General features: G+C 37.6%; 1 protein-coding gene across 3 annotated transcripts; it reads left to right on the top strand.

Moving 5' to 3' along the window:
- Window positions 1-2,245: 2,245 nt before the first annotated feature.
- On the top strand, window positions 2,246-21,001 carry ASPA (aspartoacylase). Of its 3 annotated transcripts, none has more exons than XM_041725465.1 (6): window positions 2,246-2,623; window positions 6,246-6,441; window positions 7,900-7,993; window positions 11,428-11,529; window positions 15,536-15,645; window positions 19,439-21,001. In XM_041725465.1, the coding sequence occupies exons 1-6, from the start codon at window positions 2,388-2,390 to the stop codon at window positions 19,634-19,636; spliced, it is 936 nt and encodes a 311-aa protein (XP_041581399.1). In that variant the 5' UTR covers window positions 2,246-2,387; the 3' UTR covers window positions 19,637-21,001. The 3 variants fall into 3 exon arrangements, with proteins under 3 accessions (XP_041581399.1, XP_041581398.1, XP_041581400.1); XM_041725464.1 differs by having other exon boundaries at window positions 11,422-11,529; XM_041725466.1 differs by lacking the exon at window positions 11,428-11,529.
- The last annotated feature ends 496 nt before the right edge of the window (window positions 21,002-21,497 follow it).

Genomic DNA, 21,497 nt, shown 5'->3' with positions numbered 1-21,497 from the left:
CTATCAGTTCTTTGAATTCTCAAAAAATAATTAGACTAATAAAAATTTGTAGATTTTGTAGGACTAAAAAATTTAGTGTGCTTTGGGAAACAGGGAGTTAAAAATCTTTCGGAAGTTAACTTGGTATAAGAGTATGAAAAGCCTCTGGTGCTCTAGTTCTAAGGAAATGCTCTCCTTTTTTTCTAATAAAGCTTTCCGCAGAAGACAAACTCTGTACACAATAAACAAGGTAAGTATGGGACAGAATTACTGCAATTAATTAACTCTCAACAAAGTTGTTCATTTTGACATGTAAGGGAAACTTTATTTATGAATGTTAAATGTGCTTCAAAGTGCTGATCTGTTAAAATTCCATAAAACAAGCCATGAAATGCAGGTCATTTGTGCCAGTTACGAGTAAATAGCCAAGGCAGCATTTCCAGAGAGACTAGGGCAAAGGACAGAACTAAATACAATCAGCAGAAGAGAAACAAAACATTATCAAGTGTTAATAATTCACCATAGTTACAACTCTTAAAACCAAAGTAAACTATACAACTATCATTTGTTTATATGTAGGCTTGTTTTCAGCATCTCTACCCTGAAGTGTTCGGTGTACTTTGATGTGGATAGAAAGTCAAAGGCTACAGGGGCTTTTTCTTAGGTTAGAATAGTAATTTTAATGTGTAAATTTGGATTTCATTACGTTGTTTGCTCCTTCTCTGCATTATAATCTCTTAAAGGAGTAATATAAGGATTAGTTTATTAAATATAATGAAATATTCACATTTTGTGTTCTCCAGCATGTGTTTCGTTTGTGTGCTTGTTTGTCTCCTGAGCACACTGTAGTAACTGTTTATGTGAATTCCAAAAGAGAAAAATTAGAACTTTGGGGAAGTCCAAAAATAACAGGAAGCATCCTGTTCTGTAAAAAACACTGGGCTTAGAATCAGAAAACTTGGGTCCCAGGCCCAGATTTCTCCTGGTAGCTGAGAGACTTTTCCCTTAGCACTACAATGGGAATGTCAATACCCAACCACCCTATCTTAGAAAGTGAATATATGAAGAAACTGAGGTAACATGTGGGAAATGTAGTTAAAAATGAAACTTCTCTGTGGTTGTAATGTATTATTCCTGTTGTACCCCTATCAGACAATCTGGCATTACTAGTACATAGTATTTCCAGTACCTGAATGTATTTGACTTTCTGGATGGTTGAGCATGAAATCAAATCCAATTTAGCTGAGTCATTTCTCCAAAGGGATGTAATCATCTTAGTATTCTGGATAGTTCCCCTAATAAAACCCCCTACTGAGTAACACATCCCAGTGAAGAGTCTGCTCTGCCAGTAAATTAGACTGTGTATTATAATAAACTCATAATTTGGTTAGTATATACAGCATGCCCCAAGACATTTTCAGGTATTACACAGGCCTGAAAATTACTCTCTGCTGCTTTTCCTTTAGTATTAAGGCAAACAGTGAGGAAGAATCCTAAAGAAATTGACAGAATTACCACAAACTTTATCAGAAAGTTAGTATTTGCTTTCTACCACTTTCTTTTATTTACCTAAAAATATTATTAAACACCTACTCTTCACGGGGCACTGTGCCAGGTACCATGGGAGTACAAGGCTATGTACAAAATGGTTTCTGCCCACAACAAGTTGGAATATGCTTTAAAGCATATTTCAAAGTAGATTTCTAGGTCCTAGGGATCATTTATTTGGTTCTTGTATCTCTGACCATGAAAAGGCATACTGAAAGAAACAATGCTGCTTCAACAGGAGGCCCTTAGGACCTGCCATTGGCTGTTTTATGGAGGTGAGATTCAAATGCCCTCCGATATGAAAAGAATCTGAGAAGAAATAATTCAGAGAAGAAATATTTTTAAATATGAGTGGAAACATAAATACCAAATAATAGCATGCATATTATGAGCCACTTCTTTATTTTTATATGTGTTTTAAACTTTTTAATTTTTGAGGATTAGAAAGGTATAAACTATTTTTACTATTACAAGTGGTCATAGAAGCACCAGTAGGGGACATTCTAGCTGAAAGGAAAACAGAATTTTTGTATTAGTATGAGATGCTAATTTATTATTGCATTTAGATCTACTGACCATGTGAGGGAGTAAGAAGTTAAACAGCTGTATCTAGTTCATCTCTGCATATTTTAATCCAAATATGGTAAAGGGCAGGGCTAAAGAAGGGAGTGTCCCTATAATAAACAGGGCTCAGAACTTGTGATAGAATATTAAATTATTCTCCACTCAAGAGAACTCTGCACTTTGCACTTTGGTTAAAGTCTCATTTGGATTTAAATTTCTAAACTTTTCTTAAGAAATTAAGTTTTATTTGATCTCTTTTCTGAATTGCAGAAATCAGATAAAACTACTTGATAAAAATGACTTCTTATCATGTTACTGAAGATCCTATTAAAAAGGTTGCTATCTTTGGAGGAACTCACGGGAATGAATTAACAGGAGTATTTCTAGTTAAGCACTGGCTGGAGAATGACACTGAGATTCAGAGAACAGGGCTGGAGGTAAAACCATTTATTACCAACCCAAGAGCAGTGAAGAAGTGTACCAGATATATTGACTGTGACCTGAATCGAGTTTTTGATCCTGAAAATCTTGGGTAAGGCTACATTTTGTGTTGTATGCATAGGTGCATGTATGGGTATGTGTGTGAAAAGTGGTATATGTGAATCAGAACATGTACGGGTAGCACATGATATACATGCCCGTACAAATAATCACTGTTGTGAATAAGATCACTTTCACTTTTAATCATACTCCGCTATGAATTACTCAGCTATGTAAACTGGGCATTCACAGGCTCATTTATAAACTTTTCACAAGGTAAGACTATTCTTAACTGATTTTCTTTTTGAATGCATTCTGTATAGACGGAGACAATAAATAATAATGGCTTTTATTTTTAAACCGTATCTTTAAAGAAACAGATCAAATAGTCTTTTGTAATTTATTGGTGTTTTGCCACTATGCTTGTGTACATATTTGTTAGCTTTCTAGGTGGTTGACTACTATTTTTTCATGCAACTAAGACACTTTACCTGCATTTTCTGAACTTAAATTGCAGCTGGTTTATAATACGTTGCACACAATGTATGCAATAGTAACACTCTAGGTATTATTCATAACACATAGTATAAATAATATTATTTCCCCTTTGCTTACATCTTTATAGCTCTTAGTGTAGATATATAGGGCTGTTAGTATTTGCTTTCTACCACTTTCTTTTATTTACCTAAAAATATTATTAAACACCTACTCTTCACGGGGCACTGTGCCAGGTACCATGGGAGTACAAGGCTATGTACAAAATGGTTTCTGCCCACAACAAGTTGGAAGACAACCAAGGTAGAAGATGTGCAAAGGAGCAACTAACACAGCACTGATTTAAGTACCCATTTCCTAATAAACACTTCAGTTTAGAGTTTCTTAAATTTACTCTCACAGCTGATGAAAATATGGTTACTACTTTTAGTACAAATATGCCTCACTTTATGAAATAGAGGTTTTCTAGAGAAAAGTATACATTAGTTATGTTTTGTGAAACAAATATTTTTTTTAATATTTTTTTCTTTATTTATTTATGATAGTCACAGAGAGAGAGAGAGGCAGAGACACAGGCAGAGGGAGAAGCAGGCTCCATGCACAGGGAGCCCAACATGGGATTCGATCCCGGGTCTCCAGGATCGCGCCCTTGGCCAAAGGCAGGCGCCAAACCACTGCGCCACCCAGGGATCCCCTGAAACAAATATTTTTACTAGCATACATTTAAATTTCAGGAATGCTTTATCTTTATGACTGAGGTATGCCGATACAATTAAGGTTTATCTGGTCACCTAAAATAGGTTTTAACTAGCTCTTATATTACAAAAATTTGTTGAAGAATAACTCGTTTAGTTAGCATGTTAACTTCTCAAATAATTCTGAAATGGACTGGGGTGAGTTTTCTTACTATAACCACTCAATAGTATGCATTTTCTTTCTCTCTCTCTCTCTTTTTTTTTTTTTTTTGGTAAGATTTTATTTATTTGAGAGAGAGAGAAAGAAAGAGAGAGAGTACAAGCAGGGTGAGGAGCAGAGGGAGAAGCAGACTCCCTGCCAAGCAGGGAGCCCAATGCAGGGCTCCATCCTGGGACTCTGGGATCATCACCTGAGCCAATGGCAGGTGCTTCACTGACTGAGCCACCCAGATGCCCCAATAGTATGCATTTTCAGTGAGAGCAGTCTTTTAAATTAAATTCACTTTCTAGTTCTTATACTTCAACACTATTCAGAGGCTAGACAGTTCTCTCTCAGAGTGATTCTGAAAGTTACAGAATAGATAAGTTAATTCCCTTCTCTTGTCTTCCCTCTCTCAAATATGCTCCTTTCCCTATATTCACCATCTCAGTGATGTCACCAGTACCCCCATGGAAATCAACTTGAAACCTTCCCTATTCCTCAAGCCCCATGTCTAGTAAGTTACCAAATCTTCCCATTTATTCAAGTATTGAATATTTTGCAAATCCAATCTTCCTCTTCATTTTAACTTCCTTAGTTTATTTCTTCTGTGGACAGTTAGAGTAGCCTCCTAAAGAATCTCTGTATCTCGCCTTACTCCAATCCTTCCCGCCATTGACTCTCGTAGCAGAGAGATCATCCTAACCAGACAGATCTTATCATGCCTGTCCCCAGTTGAAAATTCTTAAAAATCTACTATCCAGCGTAGATTTAAGTAACTTGGTATTGCTGTTATGCCTTTTAGGATCCTGCCCCTACCTATTGCTTCAGCTTCATCTCTTGGGACTCCCCCTATGAAACCCCAGGCAGGAAAATGCAATGTCCATTATCTTTCAAGACTCTAAGCCTTAGCTCTAAGCAACTGGGCGGCTAGTGATGCCATTTATTCACACAAGGAAGAATTAGAAGCAAATCAATCGAAGGTAGAGTAATCTAGTACAGTTTTTTTCATGAATTAACTTTTAAAATTCATATCTAGGTGCACTTGGGTGGCTCAGTTGGTTGGGCGGCTGAGTCTTGATTTTGGCTTAAGTCATCTCAGGGTCCTGGGATTGAGCCCCACATTGGGGTCCATGCTCAGCAGGGAGCCTGCTTGAGACTCTCTCTTTCCCTCTCCCTCAGCCCCTCCCTTCCCTCTAAAATAAATAAATAAATCTTAAAAACATTAAAATGCATATCTATCCATTAGGAACTATGTTTGGTTGCATATAATAAAACCTGAAAACAGTGGCTTAAATAAATGTTTTTTTGTTTTGTTTTGTTTTGTTTTTTTTTACAAATAAATGCACAGGTTGAAAGTCCAGGGCTGGTTGCAGTGGTTCAATAATATCGTTAGTATCACAGGTCTCTTCTATCTTCCCACTGCACAATCCTTGTATGTAGCCTTTATCCTCATAGTTTTGCTTTACAGTCACAAATGGCTGTTCCACCTTCTTGATTGCATTTCAGTCAGGAATTACCCAGGTTCAAACTGTAGGGCCCTTGAAGATACTAGCAAAAATGAGAAACAGAAAGAGATGGAATTACAGAGAATTTAATCCTTATTTAATGAGGAAAAATAGACTTAAATCATCATCATGTACAGTAAGAAAAAGTGTATCCTAAAGATTAAGAGGAGGTAGAGACTTATTTGAGAATTCGATAAAAACTTAGCCCAGAAAAAGAATATATATGCATACGCCTGCAAATTTCTGCATTTTCTTAGAGTTTACAGACTTTGTAAAGTTTGCCCTGGGCCACTAGTAGTCCCTGACCTCGGTTAGAATCCCTAATTAGATAACATGATCACCTACGCTTGACTATTTTTGTGCAGTAGAAAATTAGCTACAGGACAAAAAAAAAAATTATGTGTGTGCTTGATAGTCTAGCCCTATAAAATAGCCCAATACACATAACATTTTTTAAATTATTGATTAAGTTAATGAATGAATTTTGTTCAACATTGAAGTCGAATGGCAAATTCTATTTGAAATGCCCTTTCTGGGATCAGCCACATAAATGAACTATTGTTGTGAGCATACCAATGCACTATTACATAAAATCACGTGGAGAAAAAAAAAAAGGAATTTTTTATTTATGAAGTTTTCAAATAAGTTTCTACTTCCTTTACAGATTTTTTATATTAAAGTTTTGGCAACTGGCTCCTGATACACTGTGTTCTTATTGTATATTTATGTTATCTTAGCTGCAGATGTTGTTAATCTTCTTCTTTCTCCTAATAACAGCAAAAAAGTGTCAAAGGATTTACCATATGAAGTGAGAAGGGCTCAAGAAATAAATCATTTATTTGGCCCAAAAGACAATGAAGATTCCTATGACATTATTTTTGACCTTCACAACACTACTTCTAACATGGGGTGCACTCTTATTCTTGAAGATTCCAGGAATGACCTTTTAATTCAAATGTTTCATTACATTAAGGTAATGTCAATGTTATTAATTTATAAGTTAGCATGTTCCTGTACTTTTTAGTCAATTTTAAGATGCTGAACAACCAGAAAAGGGTCAGAAGAAGGGGTCCAGGAGAGATGAGGGAGTAGGAGGGGCACCAGAATAAAGGCAGTGTTGACAGGCAGAAACAAAGGTGAGGAAATGAGTAAAATAATACATAGAATAAATAAAATAACAAGAAAGTTGTGGATACTTGAGTCTATAAAATTATAAATCTTTTATACAGATAGCCACCAAATCATAGGCTATTTGGTAAAATTAATACCAACATTTAAAATGGTGTGGTTGAAGTAGCTCAATTCTAGTTCTACGAAGCTCAAGAAATAGTCACTTACTGTTGACTAAAGGCCAGTGATAGAAAGAGTGGCTCTTTTTAGTTCTACCCTTGTCTGCATTTGATCCTAACACCCCAACACACATCTGTTCTTCCAGTACTTCGTAAAGCTAATCATTTTAAGGCTCAGAAATTTACAAGATGAAAAATTCAGCAATCCTATAGCTAGCAAAAAAATGCTAGAAAAAATAACAACCAAGGAAAACCACAAATAATGAAATACATGTCTATTTCTATGTAATGGATTCTCTTCTTTCCAGAGGACTAGTCTAGTTTAGTGAAAAGAGTTTGATCCATGTAGCCAGGAGAATTTAGGCTTATAATCCTTGCTTTCTCATTCACTAACCTTGGACAAGACACCCCACTCCAAAACCTTGCCTTCCTTGTTGTATAAAATGGGCATTATAGCAACACTTACCCATATGGCTGTTAAACGCCTTAAATAAGATAAAGTATTTAAAGCATTTAGCCTCACACCTAGCAGATAGTAAAAAATAATCGTTATTTCTGTTTCACTTGAGTTCTGGTGGGAGTAGTAGTTCTGGTGGGAGCTCATAATGCAGCAACTCTTTGTTGCTCATTAAAGGAAGAATCGAATGCTCCAGTTGCCAGGCATAGAAGCAGCATGGCTGACGTTGTCACCAAAACCTGGAAGCATATCTTGAATTCTCACTCAGATAAGTGGAGATGGGGGAATTCACCTAACATCTGCACAGACCTGGACTGTAGGGGTAGAAACAAAATTCTTTATGTGACCAATACGAAGCTAAAAACTGTAACCAGTGGTGAAAACAAAAATAACCAAATCCATTCAGAAGGAAAATTTATTTCATATTCTTTGATCATGGTCCTTGAGAATTATTTTATGTACCTGCTATCAGAAAGCTATGCAGAATTCAATTTCATATGTCATTCACTACTGTGTTTTCAAAGCAATAATAATAGCATTGAATCTTAGAGTGTTTCATAAAGCTGTCTTACTAATCTTAGTTGGTGTAGTAAAACATATTGAAGGCATTATTGACTCTCTAGTGGCAAAGAGAACAAAGTGTATGGTCTTTACATAATAAGAAAGATGTTTTAAATTCTTTCAGACTTCTTTGGCTCCATTACCCTGCTATGTTTATCTTATTGAGCATCCTTCCCTCAAATATGCAACCACTCGTTCTATAGCCAAGTATCCTGTTGGTAAGTCATATTTCCCATTGTCACAATTGCACAAAATACATCCTATGTGAAACTCTGAGAAAATTATTTCTTGAAGAATATTTATAGTTACCTTGCTTATCATTATGGCTTATAACTGTCAAGTAATAAGCAGACTAACTCCAGGCAGGCTCTAATTATATCAGATTTCCTCAATTTCATTGAACATCTTTCTACATTCCAGGAGACAAATAGTGAGCTGAGGAAATTTGAATCTTTATAATGTGCAGTAAACATGCCTACCTTTTGTGCCTAAAAAGAGATCATTTCTGTCTTCCAAGACTGTTCACTATACAAACACTCTTGAAAAATAAGCTGGAACCAAGGCAGTCAGTGTCTTGCTGGCAAGACATGCAGAAACACAAAAGACCCACGAAAATTTTTCTCTCAACATTCCTCTTAGGCACCTGATTTGCAGTCACGTCTCCCACTAACTGCTATCCATTCACTTGTTTGCCCTGTCAGTTTCTAGGCTGTGAATTCACCTTTGCCTTCTAGCAACTTCCAACATGGAGGCTTGCACAGACAGTCTGTTTTATCTATATTCCACTCTCTTCCTGAGTGACCTGCTAGCGTAATTGTTTGCAGACTATACTATAGTAATTAAAATTGCTGTCACATCTTAAAATATTTTTGTTAGATCTCAAATGATTTTAACCAAGAGCAATTTAATTTGAAAACAAGTGGTCAGGGCAGCTGGGGTGGCTCAGCGGTTTAGTGCCACCTTCAGCCCAGGGCGTGATCCTGGAGATTCCGGATCCAGTCCCGCATCTGGCTCCCTGCATGGAGCCTGCTTCTCCCTCTGACTGTGTCTCTGCCTCTCTCTCTCTCTCTCTCTCTCTCTCTGCCTTTCTCTCTGTGTCTCTCATGAATAAATAAATAAAATCTTTTTTTTAAAAAAAGGAAAAGAAAAGTTGTCAAACAATGTAAACAAATTTATTTTTTTAAAAAAAGAATTTACAGTTATCTTGGTTATTCAATTGTTGATAATTTGGTGCAAAATCAGGGATCTCTTGGGGTAAGCTAAATATTCACACATAGGTAATTATTTGAAACAAACCAAATGCTTAGCAATAAAGAATGGAGTTCTTGTTTCTGGGACACCAAAAAAATCAAAAGATTTCTGCACTTTGAAAAGCAGTCTTGGTCTATGATATTTGTGGGGTGATGCTGCTCTTAACCAAAACAAATACCTACCGATATGTTTGGGCCTGAAAAATAGAGCAAAACCTTTCAAACATTTCAATATGAGAGAGTATTATGATCATCATAAATAATTAGAAATATTGTATGTTCTCCTTGTAACTTTGCTATTTTATTTGGAATATTTTTATACCATCCATTCATTGGAGGAAAAATACTTAACGATCAGAGAGAAACAATCTCCAACTCAACATTTTATAATGTACCCAAAACTGTTGTCCCATACAAATTTGCTTTAGCTTCTACAGCCTCCTACAAGGACCACCTTTGCATTCTATTGCCAAGGCAGCTGAAATGTTGCAGGATCATTCTAGATAAACTTTATTCTAGAAAGAAGCAGTTTGCTGCAGCCAGCCGCTCCTAGAATCTTCTTCATTTTCTGTCTCTGTGTCTCACGTGTGCATGGGCGCACACACACACACACACACACACAAATGGAAGAGAAACTAGACAGAGTCTTCTACTAACTCTCCCAGATCCATCATGGCCTCATTTGAGACTCAGAAGATTTACTCTTATGACCATTAGTTCTTTAGCTCCACTCAGACTATGCTGTGGCCATTTTCTACAAATTTAAACATTCTTCTCTGATACAGGATCTTGTGTCAAAGTTAATTGCTGGTTTAGAAAATATGGCGACCCTATTATATTTCACTCACAATCAGAAAGGAAAAAACCCTTTAATAACTGACTCTTCTGGGTAAGACACCCACTCTTACCCATCATATCTGCTCTCCACATAGGACTGCCCACACCACACCTTCTATCTCACAAATGGCTTAAGCAATAAGATAAATTTATTATTTTATCTAATAGCTCAACAGCATTATGAGGGGGTAGGTTCTTTTTATCTTTCTAGTCTACCATCTTTAGCACCATTTTTTTTTTAGCAATCCATGGCCACAAGATGCCCACTGTAATTTTAGGCATCATATGCCAACAAGACAGTATCTAGTGGGTTTAAGAAAGTTCTTAGGAACTCCTCTCACAAACCTTCTATTGTAACCATTTGTCAGAACCAGGTCACATATCCATTCTTAAATCAATAACTAGGGTACTGGGAGTACTGTGATGACTTATATTACTCACATTTACACCTGAGCTGGGGAAAAGTGCCCTTACCTGGAAGATTGGATACCCAACCAAAATCAGGACTCTGTTAGAAAGGGGGAAGGTGGAAAGGCTTTTGGATTGGCAACTAACAATGTCTTCCACAACATATCCTTGAATACATTTTTGCATGTCTGAACAAATCATTTATACACAGATGCATACCTCAGCCACACTTAACACTACATGCTTAAAAATATGTCGAAACGTGTATACAAGAAAACTAAGCACAACAAATAAAAAAATGAAGATCAAATACAGAAAAGTTTTGTGAATCAAGAAATAAAAGAAGTGAGTGAAAATAAAATGGACAAAAGGAATGTATATGAATACATATGAATTGAATGAAAGAGAATGAATGATATTATACTTGGTCAATGGTTTAAAAGTAGAGAAGGTAAGGACTGGAAGGATGACTATGGGAGACTGGAACAGGAGGGGAGTGACTAAATATTTCATTTAGAGGAAGAGTATTTTGTAGATGTGAGGATGGATTGGGTTTGGAGTGAAAAGAAATGGATACAAATCCATTCTAAGGAAAACTAACACTATTGCACTATCATGTCAGGATGGGTTGTTATGCTAAGGGCAAGATTGTTGCTCTAGGGTCACATAGATTGTCATGTTGACTTACATCCATGGCTCTAGATTTCTGTGACTTAAATGGGTGACTTTCTTCCTGTCAAAACTAAGGAATAGGTCTATGACAGTTTCTATTTGTGGCCACCAATTATTTTGTCAATATAAATTTGTCTACTCCATTTACATTCTCAATATGATGATATTTAAATATTTTGACAATATTTAAGGAAATTTAAGGAAAAATGACCCCAAAGTTTTACTACTCTAATATAATTCTTTGATATTTTTCCATGATCTCTCCCAGTCTTAATTCACTATGCTCATAACATGTACATGTAAATGTTCTGCTTTTATTTTTTGCCTAACATTGTCTCAAATATTTTCCGTGATGCTACATGGTCTACCTTTCTAATAATTTTAAGGATAGGATCATAGATCTTGATATATTAAAATGCTCAACTTTATAATATATTGTAATACTTATATAAATGTGACTATTTCCCCTCTGTACCGAGGTATAGAAGTTGGTCCCCAACCTCAAGGGGTTCTGAGAGCTGATATTTTGGATCAAATGAGAAAAATGATTAAGTATGCTCTTGATTTTATACATAATTTCAATGAAGGTAAGTAGGAGGTAGGAATTGTTTCCTTGTTAGTGTGTATGTGTATAAATAAATCAGAAAAAAGAGCTGGAATGAGCACACATAGTGACTTAATCACTAAACATTGAAATAGCAATTGTCAAATTCGCCATGATCATGGTAATAGATGCTTTTTAAAAACGTTATTCACTTCAGCCATTCCTCAATGACTAGAATAGACACATTTAAGAAAAGCAACTACCAGATAAAGCTCCCCAAATAAAATTCTCATCTTCCTACTAATTTCCAGTACAAATGTCCATTAAACATGAAAAGGTGTCCAATATCACTAGTAATCAGAGAAATGCAAATTAAAATAAGAAACTATTCTCTCCCATTAGAGTGAAAAAATATGAAAATCTGATAATATTAACTGTTGGTAAGGGCATAGGAAAAGGGGGTGCTCTCATCTATGCTAGTATAAATTGGTAAGGACACTTTAGAGAGAATTTTTACAGCATCAACTTTTTGAAATGCACAAATCCTATGACCCAGCAATTCCATATCTCAAAGAAACACAAGCACATGGATACCCAATAGGTCATATGCAAGGGTGGGTATCAGCTTCACTAGTAAGAGGAAAACAATATAAATGACCTGAATATTGATCCATCGGTGAGCAATTCAATAAAGTAATGTGGAAAGGTCTTCAAAATACATTGTTAATTACAGAAAGCAAGCTACGGACCAAAACATGCAGCATACCAATTTTCTTCAGAATAATAATGATAAATGCTTACTAGAATACTTATACATATGCTAATGCACTGGAAAAGTCCTAGAAGAAAACACACCAAACTGGTAACAGTGATTACTGGGGAGGGGAGGAAAAAACAGGTTAATTTTGTTCTGTTTTGAAGTGAATGATGCATTCATGTGTTATTTGTGTAATTAAAAAATAATTAAATGAGGCTGGTGGTGGAGTGATATATGCAACTCTACTATCTGCTCATTTATTTGGTAAACCTAAAACTGCAGGAAAAGGTCTATTAATTACTAAAAATAAATTTACTTTAAAATTTTAAAATAAGGTGTAATTTTTTTGTTTTTAGAATAAGGTGTAATTAAAATAAAACCAAAGAGACCTGAAACTAATATAACACTGTATATTAACTATCCTGGAATTAAAATTTTAAAAATTTAATAAAACTTTTAAAACTTAAAAAAAATTATTTAAAGAGAGAGAGAGACTATGTAAATAATTATTCCAGAAGGCTGAATTGAAATTATTGTGGAGTGGGTCATTATAGAGACAAAGCTGGAGAATAGTTCAGTGTCATGGGGCATATAATTCCTTAACGGTAGATTGTGCACCCTACTACAATCACAGGAATTTCTTCTGTACTTGGGAATCCTTTGACTCCAAAGTCATAAAGACTGAAAATCAGCTTTTTACCATCTTTATCTGAGAAGAGGGTCTATAGCCTCAAATGGACCTGGTGTTGGGAAGGCAACCACTAATTCACAAGAAACCCTTCAAATAATAAGTGTGGGACTACAATATGTTAAGAAATTATGTACCCAGGTAGAAGGCCACAGATCTGAATGGGAAAACATGGTTTCCAAATCACAATCCATAGACTTCTACCCCAGGGGTTGGGGATCTCTTAGCTATTCTAGGAGCTCTGGGACATTCCAGGACAGTAGCTCCAGAGCAGTTCTGTTTTATTGCTCTTTCCTATAACATTTCACTTAAGCAAAGGATTCTGCAATTCAAAAATTTTAAACCACTATTAATTTTGACTTTCTAGTTTGGTGGATTTTTAACTAACATGGAAAGAGCACCATAATCCAAAGAATGCTGACAAAGGGATAGAGAAAAATCTCTAGAAATGTGCAGAAGAGCTCCATCCTTGACTCTGTGCTACTCAAAACTATTAGTAAGTTGGATAAAGATATATGTGACATACTTATATATAAATGAAAGGTGGCAGGAAGCTTGCAGGAAAATATCCAGGGTCAAAAGGTGGACCCAAAAAGTCCTGACAATTTTTAACAGTTGCCCAAAGCAAATGTTTTAAGTTAAGTACATTTCAGGTGTAAAGTTTGCTTTTCTGTTAAAAAAAAAAAAAAAAAAAGCCCAGAATAAAGGAGATGATGGTCTCTCTTCTGCATTGAATAAACATCACTTGGGGAACTGTGAATAAATTCTGAGTCCATATTTCAGGAGGAGCATCTATGAACTAGAGGTAGGCCAAGGAGAAAATTGAGAATGCTAAAGAGTTTGAAAACCGTAATAAGAATAATCCCTAAAACGTGCATAAAACTTCAGTTTACAAAGCACCTTCCCATACAAGCTCGTGAATGTGACCACATATGAATAGTGAATAAGAGTGTTCAGACTGGCAAAAGAAGATTTTATATTAGAGTTTTAGAAGTACTATATTGGAAAACAATTAGATGTTTTCTGTGACTCTGAGGGCAGAATAGAATCAGTGGAATAAAGTTACCGAGAAACCGAAATTTCTAATTAACAACGCTAACAATGGAATGGACCACACTTTGTGAGGCTGTCCAAGCCAGAGTAAGATGACCACTTGGCTGGAAAGATGTAGAGAAGATTCAAGCACTGATGAAGTTGGGCATTTGAGGCTCCTTTGAACTATGAGATTTGAAGTAGCAAAAACATGCTCCTTTGTATTCTAGCACTTTTTCCTTTCCTTCCACGGACCTTCTGCTTTAAGGAGATGACACCTAATAAGTTTCCATCTTCACCTGGAGAATGGGGTAGATTGTAAAAATGGCCACAAATTGTTCCCTGAGTCTGTGCTTTTACAATGTGGTGTTTTAGATCCTTCTACCAAGAAATGAAGTCTATTTCCCTACCTGCTGAATCTGGCGTGGCTGCGTTATGTGTTTTGTGCCACAGGAGAAATGTGAAAAGGACTTGTGCGCTAGAGCTTACTCTCTTGCTCCCCTTAGGCACCCTGTACTGCCAGTACGTGGGTCAGCCTCGCCTAGCCTCACCTGCTGAATAGTGGGAGGTGATGAAGCAAAGAACTCAGACACCCTAGCTCCAGCTGACAGCCTGTCGAATGCCAGACATGAGAGTAAGACATCATAGGTCATCCAGCCCCCAGCTGACCTGCCAGCACATCACAAATGCATGAGCAAGCCAGTCAGAAATCAGCAAGCCAGCCTAAACCAGATGAACTGCCCAAACAACCCGCAGAACCATGAGCTAAATTGAAGGTCACCATATGACACCACCGAGTTCTGGGGTAGTGTGTGAAGCAGCAAAAGCTAACTGATACAGAAGCGACCACAGGATATCCACAGTCCAATCCTGGCTGCGCTTTCTGCTCTAAAGACAAAAGAAGATTTTCCTTTGAGTTGCAAACATAGTACAGCATCGGGTCGTCCTGGTTGCTCAGAGTTGTCTGACATACACGTAAACTACTCCTTTTCCAAGTTTCTGGCCATTGGGCTGTTTAATGTTGCTGCATCTTTGGAAGTAGGACCCCACTATTGGCAGGCTGCCTGCATCCTGAGGTCTCACAATACTTAGTTAAGAGAGATGGGGCCTGCTGCTGAAGTCATCTAACCTCCCGGAAATCCTCCTGAGGTTCTATGATCATAGAATGTCAGAGTTGGAAGGGCCTCCAAGATAAGGTAGTTCAAAACTTTCATTGGACAGGTGAAGAAAGTGAGCCTCCAGAAGGGAAGCATCTTGCTTGAGATTGCACAGCTAGGTTAAAGCCTGGGTATCCTGACTCCCATCCTAGCCTCTCTTTCTCCTACACTGGCTTCTCAAGTTCTGTTTTCTACATTTATCCTTTAGTGTGTTTGTGCACAGTGTACTAATAGAAATAGTTTGAGAACTTCTTTTGGTCAAATGTTGTTTATGAATATCCTTAACTAACATGGTATGTTCTTCCTGTAGTTGTCTATCTTCATTGTTTGGTTGCTGTTGTTCCCTAAAGTGTCAACTTCCTTTTTTTCAAGAAGCATTTTTAGTCACTAATTATACATATTGTTTTCACCATAGGAAAGGAATTTCCTCCTTGTGCTATTGAAGTCTATAAAATAATGGAGAAAGTTGACTATCCCAGGAATGAAAATGGAGATATTGCTGCTCTGATCCACCCTAATCTGCAGGTAGCATTTGCTGTTTTTTTGTTTAACATTCAAAATAATGAGACCCAACTTTCAAAAAGAACTTTATTTTTTAAAAGACTTTATTCATGAGAGACACAGAGAGAGAGGCAGAGACACAAGCAGAGGGAGAAGCAGGCTCCATGCAGGGAGCCCGATGCAGGACCCAATCCTGGGACTCCAGAATCATGACCTGAGCCAAAGGCAGACGCTCAACCACTGAGCCACCCAGATGTCCCCAAATAGAACTTTACACCTTATAATCCATTTTGCATACATTAGCACATTTGGGTTCTCAAAAACACTGCAGTGTAGGTAGGGTATTCAGACCTTCATTCAGTAAATGTTTATCGAATAGAGCTTGGGCTAACTCTGGGGATACATCTGCGCACATGGCCTATACTCTTGTGGTATTTATGGTATTGATATCCCAAACTCTAAACTGTGGTTTGGAAAACAAGATAACCAGATGCTATACCAGAATAATGAAGTAGAAAGGAAGGGGTCTGACAAGGCCTCTCAGGGAAGGTGAAATTCCTGCCCATTGCACTTGGAATTATTTTATCTATTTAAACACAAGAAAACTGAGGCTGACAGAGGCTTCCAGTTATGGTATCAATCAATCGTGGGATAAAAGGCACAGCACAGGGAATATTGTCAGTGGAGGTGTGATAGGGCTATATCAAGGCAGATGATAGCTACACTTGCAGTGAGCAGAGCATAAGGTATAAACTATGTTGTACACCTGAAACTAATGTAACATTGTGAGTCAACTACACTTGAAAGAAAGAAAGAAAGAAAGAAAGAAAGAAAGAAAGAAAGAAAGAAAAGAAAACAGAGGTTCAGAAATTAGATCTTTCCCGTAGTCATACAGCTATCAGTGGCAGATCCAGAACTAATGTTCTTTGCAGTTGACGACGTTGCTGCCACCTCCTTGTGATCAGCACTGAATAAGTTAGAGCAAAACACTCAGAACCTCTTTCTTTGCAGTGTTTTCCGCCAGCATTCCTCACTTTCCTCAGAACCCCAGTATCTCTTCCTTGTCTTGTTTGATCAATTATTGCATAATTAAGGGAGAATAAAAGGCTCTTGGGAGGGTGTCAGAGGTTTAAATCTGGAAAAGGTAAATGTAGAAAAAAGGAGGAGCAAGGATTCCAAAACCTAAAACATCTGTTCCCATCGTGAGTCCCCTACTCACCCTCAGACATCAGAGATGGAAGAGACCTGGCAGGTTATCTAGTCTGGGGCTTTCAACTCTGGCTCTCCACGCCTAGAGAGCCTTTGAGACATAACGGTGCCAGGATCCCACTCAGATCATCTGATCTTATTGGCCTGGGTAATCGAGGTAGAAAGCCACTGATCCAGACTTACAACTTAATAAAGTAGCCTGCCCAAAAATACAGACAAGTGGAGCAAATTATGCTTTGTGGCTTAGTGGGATCCAGGTAGAAACCAGAAGAAGGGGCACAGTGATTTAAAGGAAAGAAAGATAAAGATTGAGGGAGAGAGAGAGGAAGCACTACAGGTAACAAAAATAGCAAGCGCAGAAACAGGCCAAGATGTAGGTGTCATAACTGGCTACAGCACAGGATTTTTGTTTTTGATATTTGTATTCCTCAATGATCCTTGAAGAGTATAAAAATCATGCTGTAGAGGCTGAGAAGTGAGGCAGAGATCAGTAACAAGCAGGGTTAGTAGTAGGTCTTGAAAAGAAGGATGGTATTGATCTGATGGCTGAGTACTCTGCAAGAAACAAGTGATTCATTAATTATTGCAATAAGTATATTTGAATGACTACTAAGCCTGTTCTGGGCCCCAAGATTCCAGATAGACAAGGTCCCTCACAGAGCTTGCATACTAATCAGGGGAGAACAGAGCATGAATAAGTAAACAACACATAAACCAGATCATTTCAAATTGTAATGAGTACTATAAGAGAAATAAACAGAGTAATAGAGGCTAACAGAGGAGGGTTCCTGTTAGATGGAATGGTCTGAAAGAGCTCCGTCTGAGATGACGGCTTTGAATCTGGAACCTGAACCATGAGAAGTCAGCCAGGTGGAAGACAAGTCCAAAGGCCCTAAGGCTGGAACAGACTTGGTGTATTTGAGGAACAGCAAGACCAGTGTCAATGGAGAGTAGGGGATGAACAGAGAGGACAGTAGACTCTGGAGCTAGAGACACAGTCCAGGTTTTGCTCTAAGAGTGATGGGGTTCTCAATCAGGGATGTTCACTGGAGTGATCTAGAGGATAGACCCCTAAAGGCTTGGAACCTGTTACAAAAGCTACCAAAGCAGTGCTTCTCAAACTTGGGCTGCGGGAGAATCACATGAGGAGCTTTGAAAACATCTTGATTGCCAGGTCCCATCCCCAGAGATTCTGATTTAATTCATCAAGGTGGACACAGGAAATGCATTAGGTTCACCAGGTGATGTTCATGTGGCTTAGGTTTGGGTAGCCCTGCACACCCTTGGAATTCCCACAGGTGTGGCAAAGAAGCAGTGTCACTTGTTCTAGAAGCACATCTCTGGCTGAAAATCACTGCTCCAGAGAAGTTTCCAACACACTGTCCTGCAGAATCACTTGGGGCTGTAAAACACAAAACCAACCAATAGTGACCTATAAATAAGTAGTGTGAGGGTAGCGAAGGAGGCGTGTGGTAGAACCATGCACCTTTGTTACATATTGTATGATTACCTGACTCTATTTTATGCCTATGTCTGAACTCATAGAGCTATGCAAAAAATGAATAAATTTTACTGTATGTAAATTTTGAAATAACTTTTTTTTTAATTAATGGTGCCTGAGCCCTGCCCTTGAGATGCTGATTTCATGCATCTGTAATGCACCCAGGCCCTCTACTAATCTATATTTTTTAAACATCCCAAGTGATTATAATGTGCAGTCACGGTTGAGAAAATTGCCATAATGCAGTGCTGCCCAAATTTTAATGTTGTGCCTGCGAATCTCTGGGGATTTGTTAACGTGAAGATTTTGATTTAGTAAGTTTGCAGTGGGGAGTAAAATTGTGCTTTTCTAGTAAACTCCCAGGTGCTGCTGGGAATTGTTAAAAGTACAAACTCTGAGGCCCGACCCCTGCCCTATAGAATCTGAATCTGCATTTTAACAAAATCCATACACCATCTGCAAACATGTCAGAGTTTGGGAAAGACTGGTTTAGGGTTCCTGTGATGTGACATCATTAGTGCCTGAGGGTTCAACGGACCAGATCCCTAATGCGAGACCTTTCCGATAACTCAGTTGTTACCACGGGGTACATTCACCTTATCTTAGACTTGCCCAGCCCATCCCCGCCTCCCCTCTGGAGCTCCAACCAAATAGAATCCCTTTGCAGGCAGGCATAATGGTACACACCCCAGCAGTATAATGTCCAGCACACTAAAGGCTCTTAAATGGATATTTCCTAAATTTTGCTGAACAGAATTCAACTTCAGCTAGCAAGAGATAGAATATACACTTTGGGAGACACACATTTAGTTTTGCCCTTTAATATTCTACTGTCTTTGACAACATTTAAGGCAAATTTGGTATTGAAGCAAACTCTAATTACACGTATCAGTTATAAAAATTAAATGGGCAACTCTTACAACTGCTGCCCAGATTAATGGCTCAGTCTCAGCTCAGAACACTCATGTGCTTCCCAACACATCTCTCAGGCATCTCCTTTTTTATACAATGCTATAATTTGTTATTTGTCTAGAGCCCAATTTAAGACTTTAAAAGCAAGAAGGAAGACCCAAATGTAACTTATATATTTTAATTGTTTCCTGAAAGGATCAAGACTGGAAACCGCTGCACCCTGGGGATCCTGTGTTTTTAACTCTTGAGGGAAAGATTATTCCATTGGGCGGAGACAGTACTGTGTACCCAGTATTTGTAAATGAGGCCGCATATTATGAAAAGAAAGAAGCTTTCGCAAAGACAACCAAACTAATCCTCAATGCAAGAAGTATTCGCTCCTCTTTACATTAGGAATCGTTTCTTACTTACCTGTTATACAGTATCTTGAAAAACTCCATTAGTTTGTAAGCTCCTGAAGGCAGGATTGTTCTTTATTTAACTACATACCCATAGCACCTAGTCCAGTGCCTTGCACACAGTGGGCATTCAAGCAAATTTTCTGAATGAATGAGAAATTAATGAGTATCTTTTAAAAGTGTCATATTAGGTACATAGCTTATTCAAAGAGGTGCATTTCTTATTTCTCTATAGCTCCTTCTATATCATACTTTGATAGTTTAAAATTCTGAATAAACAGCTTCTAAATTCAAATTTCAAAATTGAAATGGATACTATATAAAAATTATTAATTTGAGCATAGAATTAAATGTGTTTTCATATTACTAACTTGAGCATAGAATTAAATGTGTTTTCAAGTAATGTATAAGTGCTACTAGAAACTAATGATGCAGACTTGCTATTTTTAAAATTTTCACATTTGAATTAATGATAATGTATTAAGTACCCATCTGTCAACTTTAGCAATAGTTGTGATATCCGTAGGAGATTTTTAATTGTTCTTTTGAAGATGAAATGTGAACAAGAAATGAGGGCTGATTTATAAAGGTGACATTAGGGGTAAATCAAGAAACTGAATGGTCCTTTGTCCACAGACAGTGACCTACACAAAGCACCACTGCTCTGACATGGTCTTGTTCTGCATTGACCTCAGGGAGTGAGGAGCCTCCTCCAAGACATCTCACACGCCTCTTGGGAAGCTAACGTTCCTTCCCAACCTGTATGCATATTTCTTCCAACTGTTACTTCTCATTTTGAGGGAATGCATTTGTCCTTGTTCCCAGCCAACATCTGAGGAAGTCTTTGGGCTCCTGTAGCATAGGTGGTAAAGACAGAAATAGCAGAGGGCAGCAGACACTAGTGGAAGTGCGACCCAAACTCATGTCTCTGGTTCAACATGCATTCTTTCAAGAAAGCGCCCATGATCGAAATGGCCAAATCCCTCCCTGTCACCATTCTTCTCCTCAAAGGTCTTTGGGTTGAAACAGGGCCTCTGTCACCCTCCAGTCCCTGCAGGAGCCTCCCTTGCCTCCTCTCTTAGGCCCCAGTGGCCAAGTAAAGAGAGTTTTTATTGTATGATTTGGACCCCAAGGAACCCATGTTTATGGTTTCAAATGTATGTACTAAGATCATACTAATGTTGTCTGAAGCAAAGATATATGTAAATATCTCGTTCCTCCAGAGTGAACAAACGCCATTAAGCTAATTTCATTTTCATATTCAGTGTTTTATAAAATACAAGTAAGCTCTTTCTCAGCACCAATATTTTTGTACTGTGACAAAATGATTTGTATTGCAATAAACTCTCTTCCTTCTGAATTCTGAAGTTAAAGTTCAATTTATCAGTGAGCTTTTGCACAGAACAAGTTTTACCAATCTTCCTTCAAGATTTTACCAGTTTTCCTTCTCCTACTGCAAAAGTTCATGTTTTATGTCCGAGTCCAATTTTTCTGGGTCAGTTTTTTCCAGACGTAAACATTGGCAAGAATGCTTTACTCTTCCATCAAACTTTAGTCACCTATAAAATTCACAGTGTAAGGTCTTACACTCTGGCTCAATATTTACAGTATTCAGTTTCTGGTTAAATGTGTTTTTTTTTTTTTAATCTAAAGCATATTGCTGTTTGGCTTTAGCCACTTTCAGTTTTATTCTATTTTGATTATTTCTAACAATCCACAGACTTGGTTTTTGCATTTGTAAAATGGGGGTGATCCTAATAGTGTCCCTCTCTAGGGATTATGGTGGAGAATAAGTGAGCTGATGCAGATGAGCACTTAGCACAGTGTCCAGCACAGAATAACAAGTTATTCAAGTT

This window comes from Vulpes lagopus, chromosome 12 (genome assembly GCF_018345385.1).
Source record: "Vulpes lagopus strain Blue_001 chromosome 12, ASM1834538v1, whole genome shotgun sequence".
In the NCBI taxonomy this organism is placed as follows: Eukaryota; Metazoa; Chordata; class Mammalia; order Carnivora; family Canidae; genus Vulpes; species Vulpes lagopus.
The sequence above is the reverse complement of the archived record's forward strand: the minus strand, read 5'-3'. Positions and strand labels throughout refer to the sequence as shown.

What these genes read in the sequence shown, in the direction of transcription:
- ASPA (XM_041725464.1), top strand. Translation starts at nt 2,388, where the DNA reads ATGACTTCTTATCATGTTACTGAAGATCCTATTAAAAAGGTTGCTATC. An exon ending in TTTGATCCTGAAAATCTTGG is followed by an intron (nt 2,624 to 6,245) that starts GTAAGGCTACAT and finishes TCCTAATAACAG; the next exon opens with CAAAAAAGTGTCAAAGGATT. An exon ending in TATAGCCAAGTATCCTGTTG is followed by an intron (nt 7,994 to 11,421) that starts GTAAGTCATATT and finishes CTCTGTACCGAG; the next exon opens with GTATAGAAGTTGGTCCCCAA.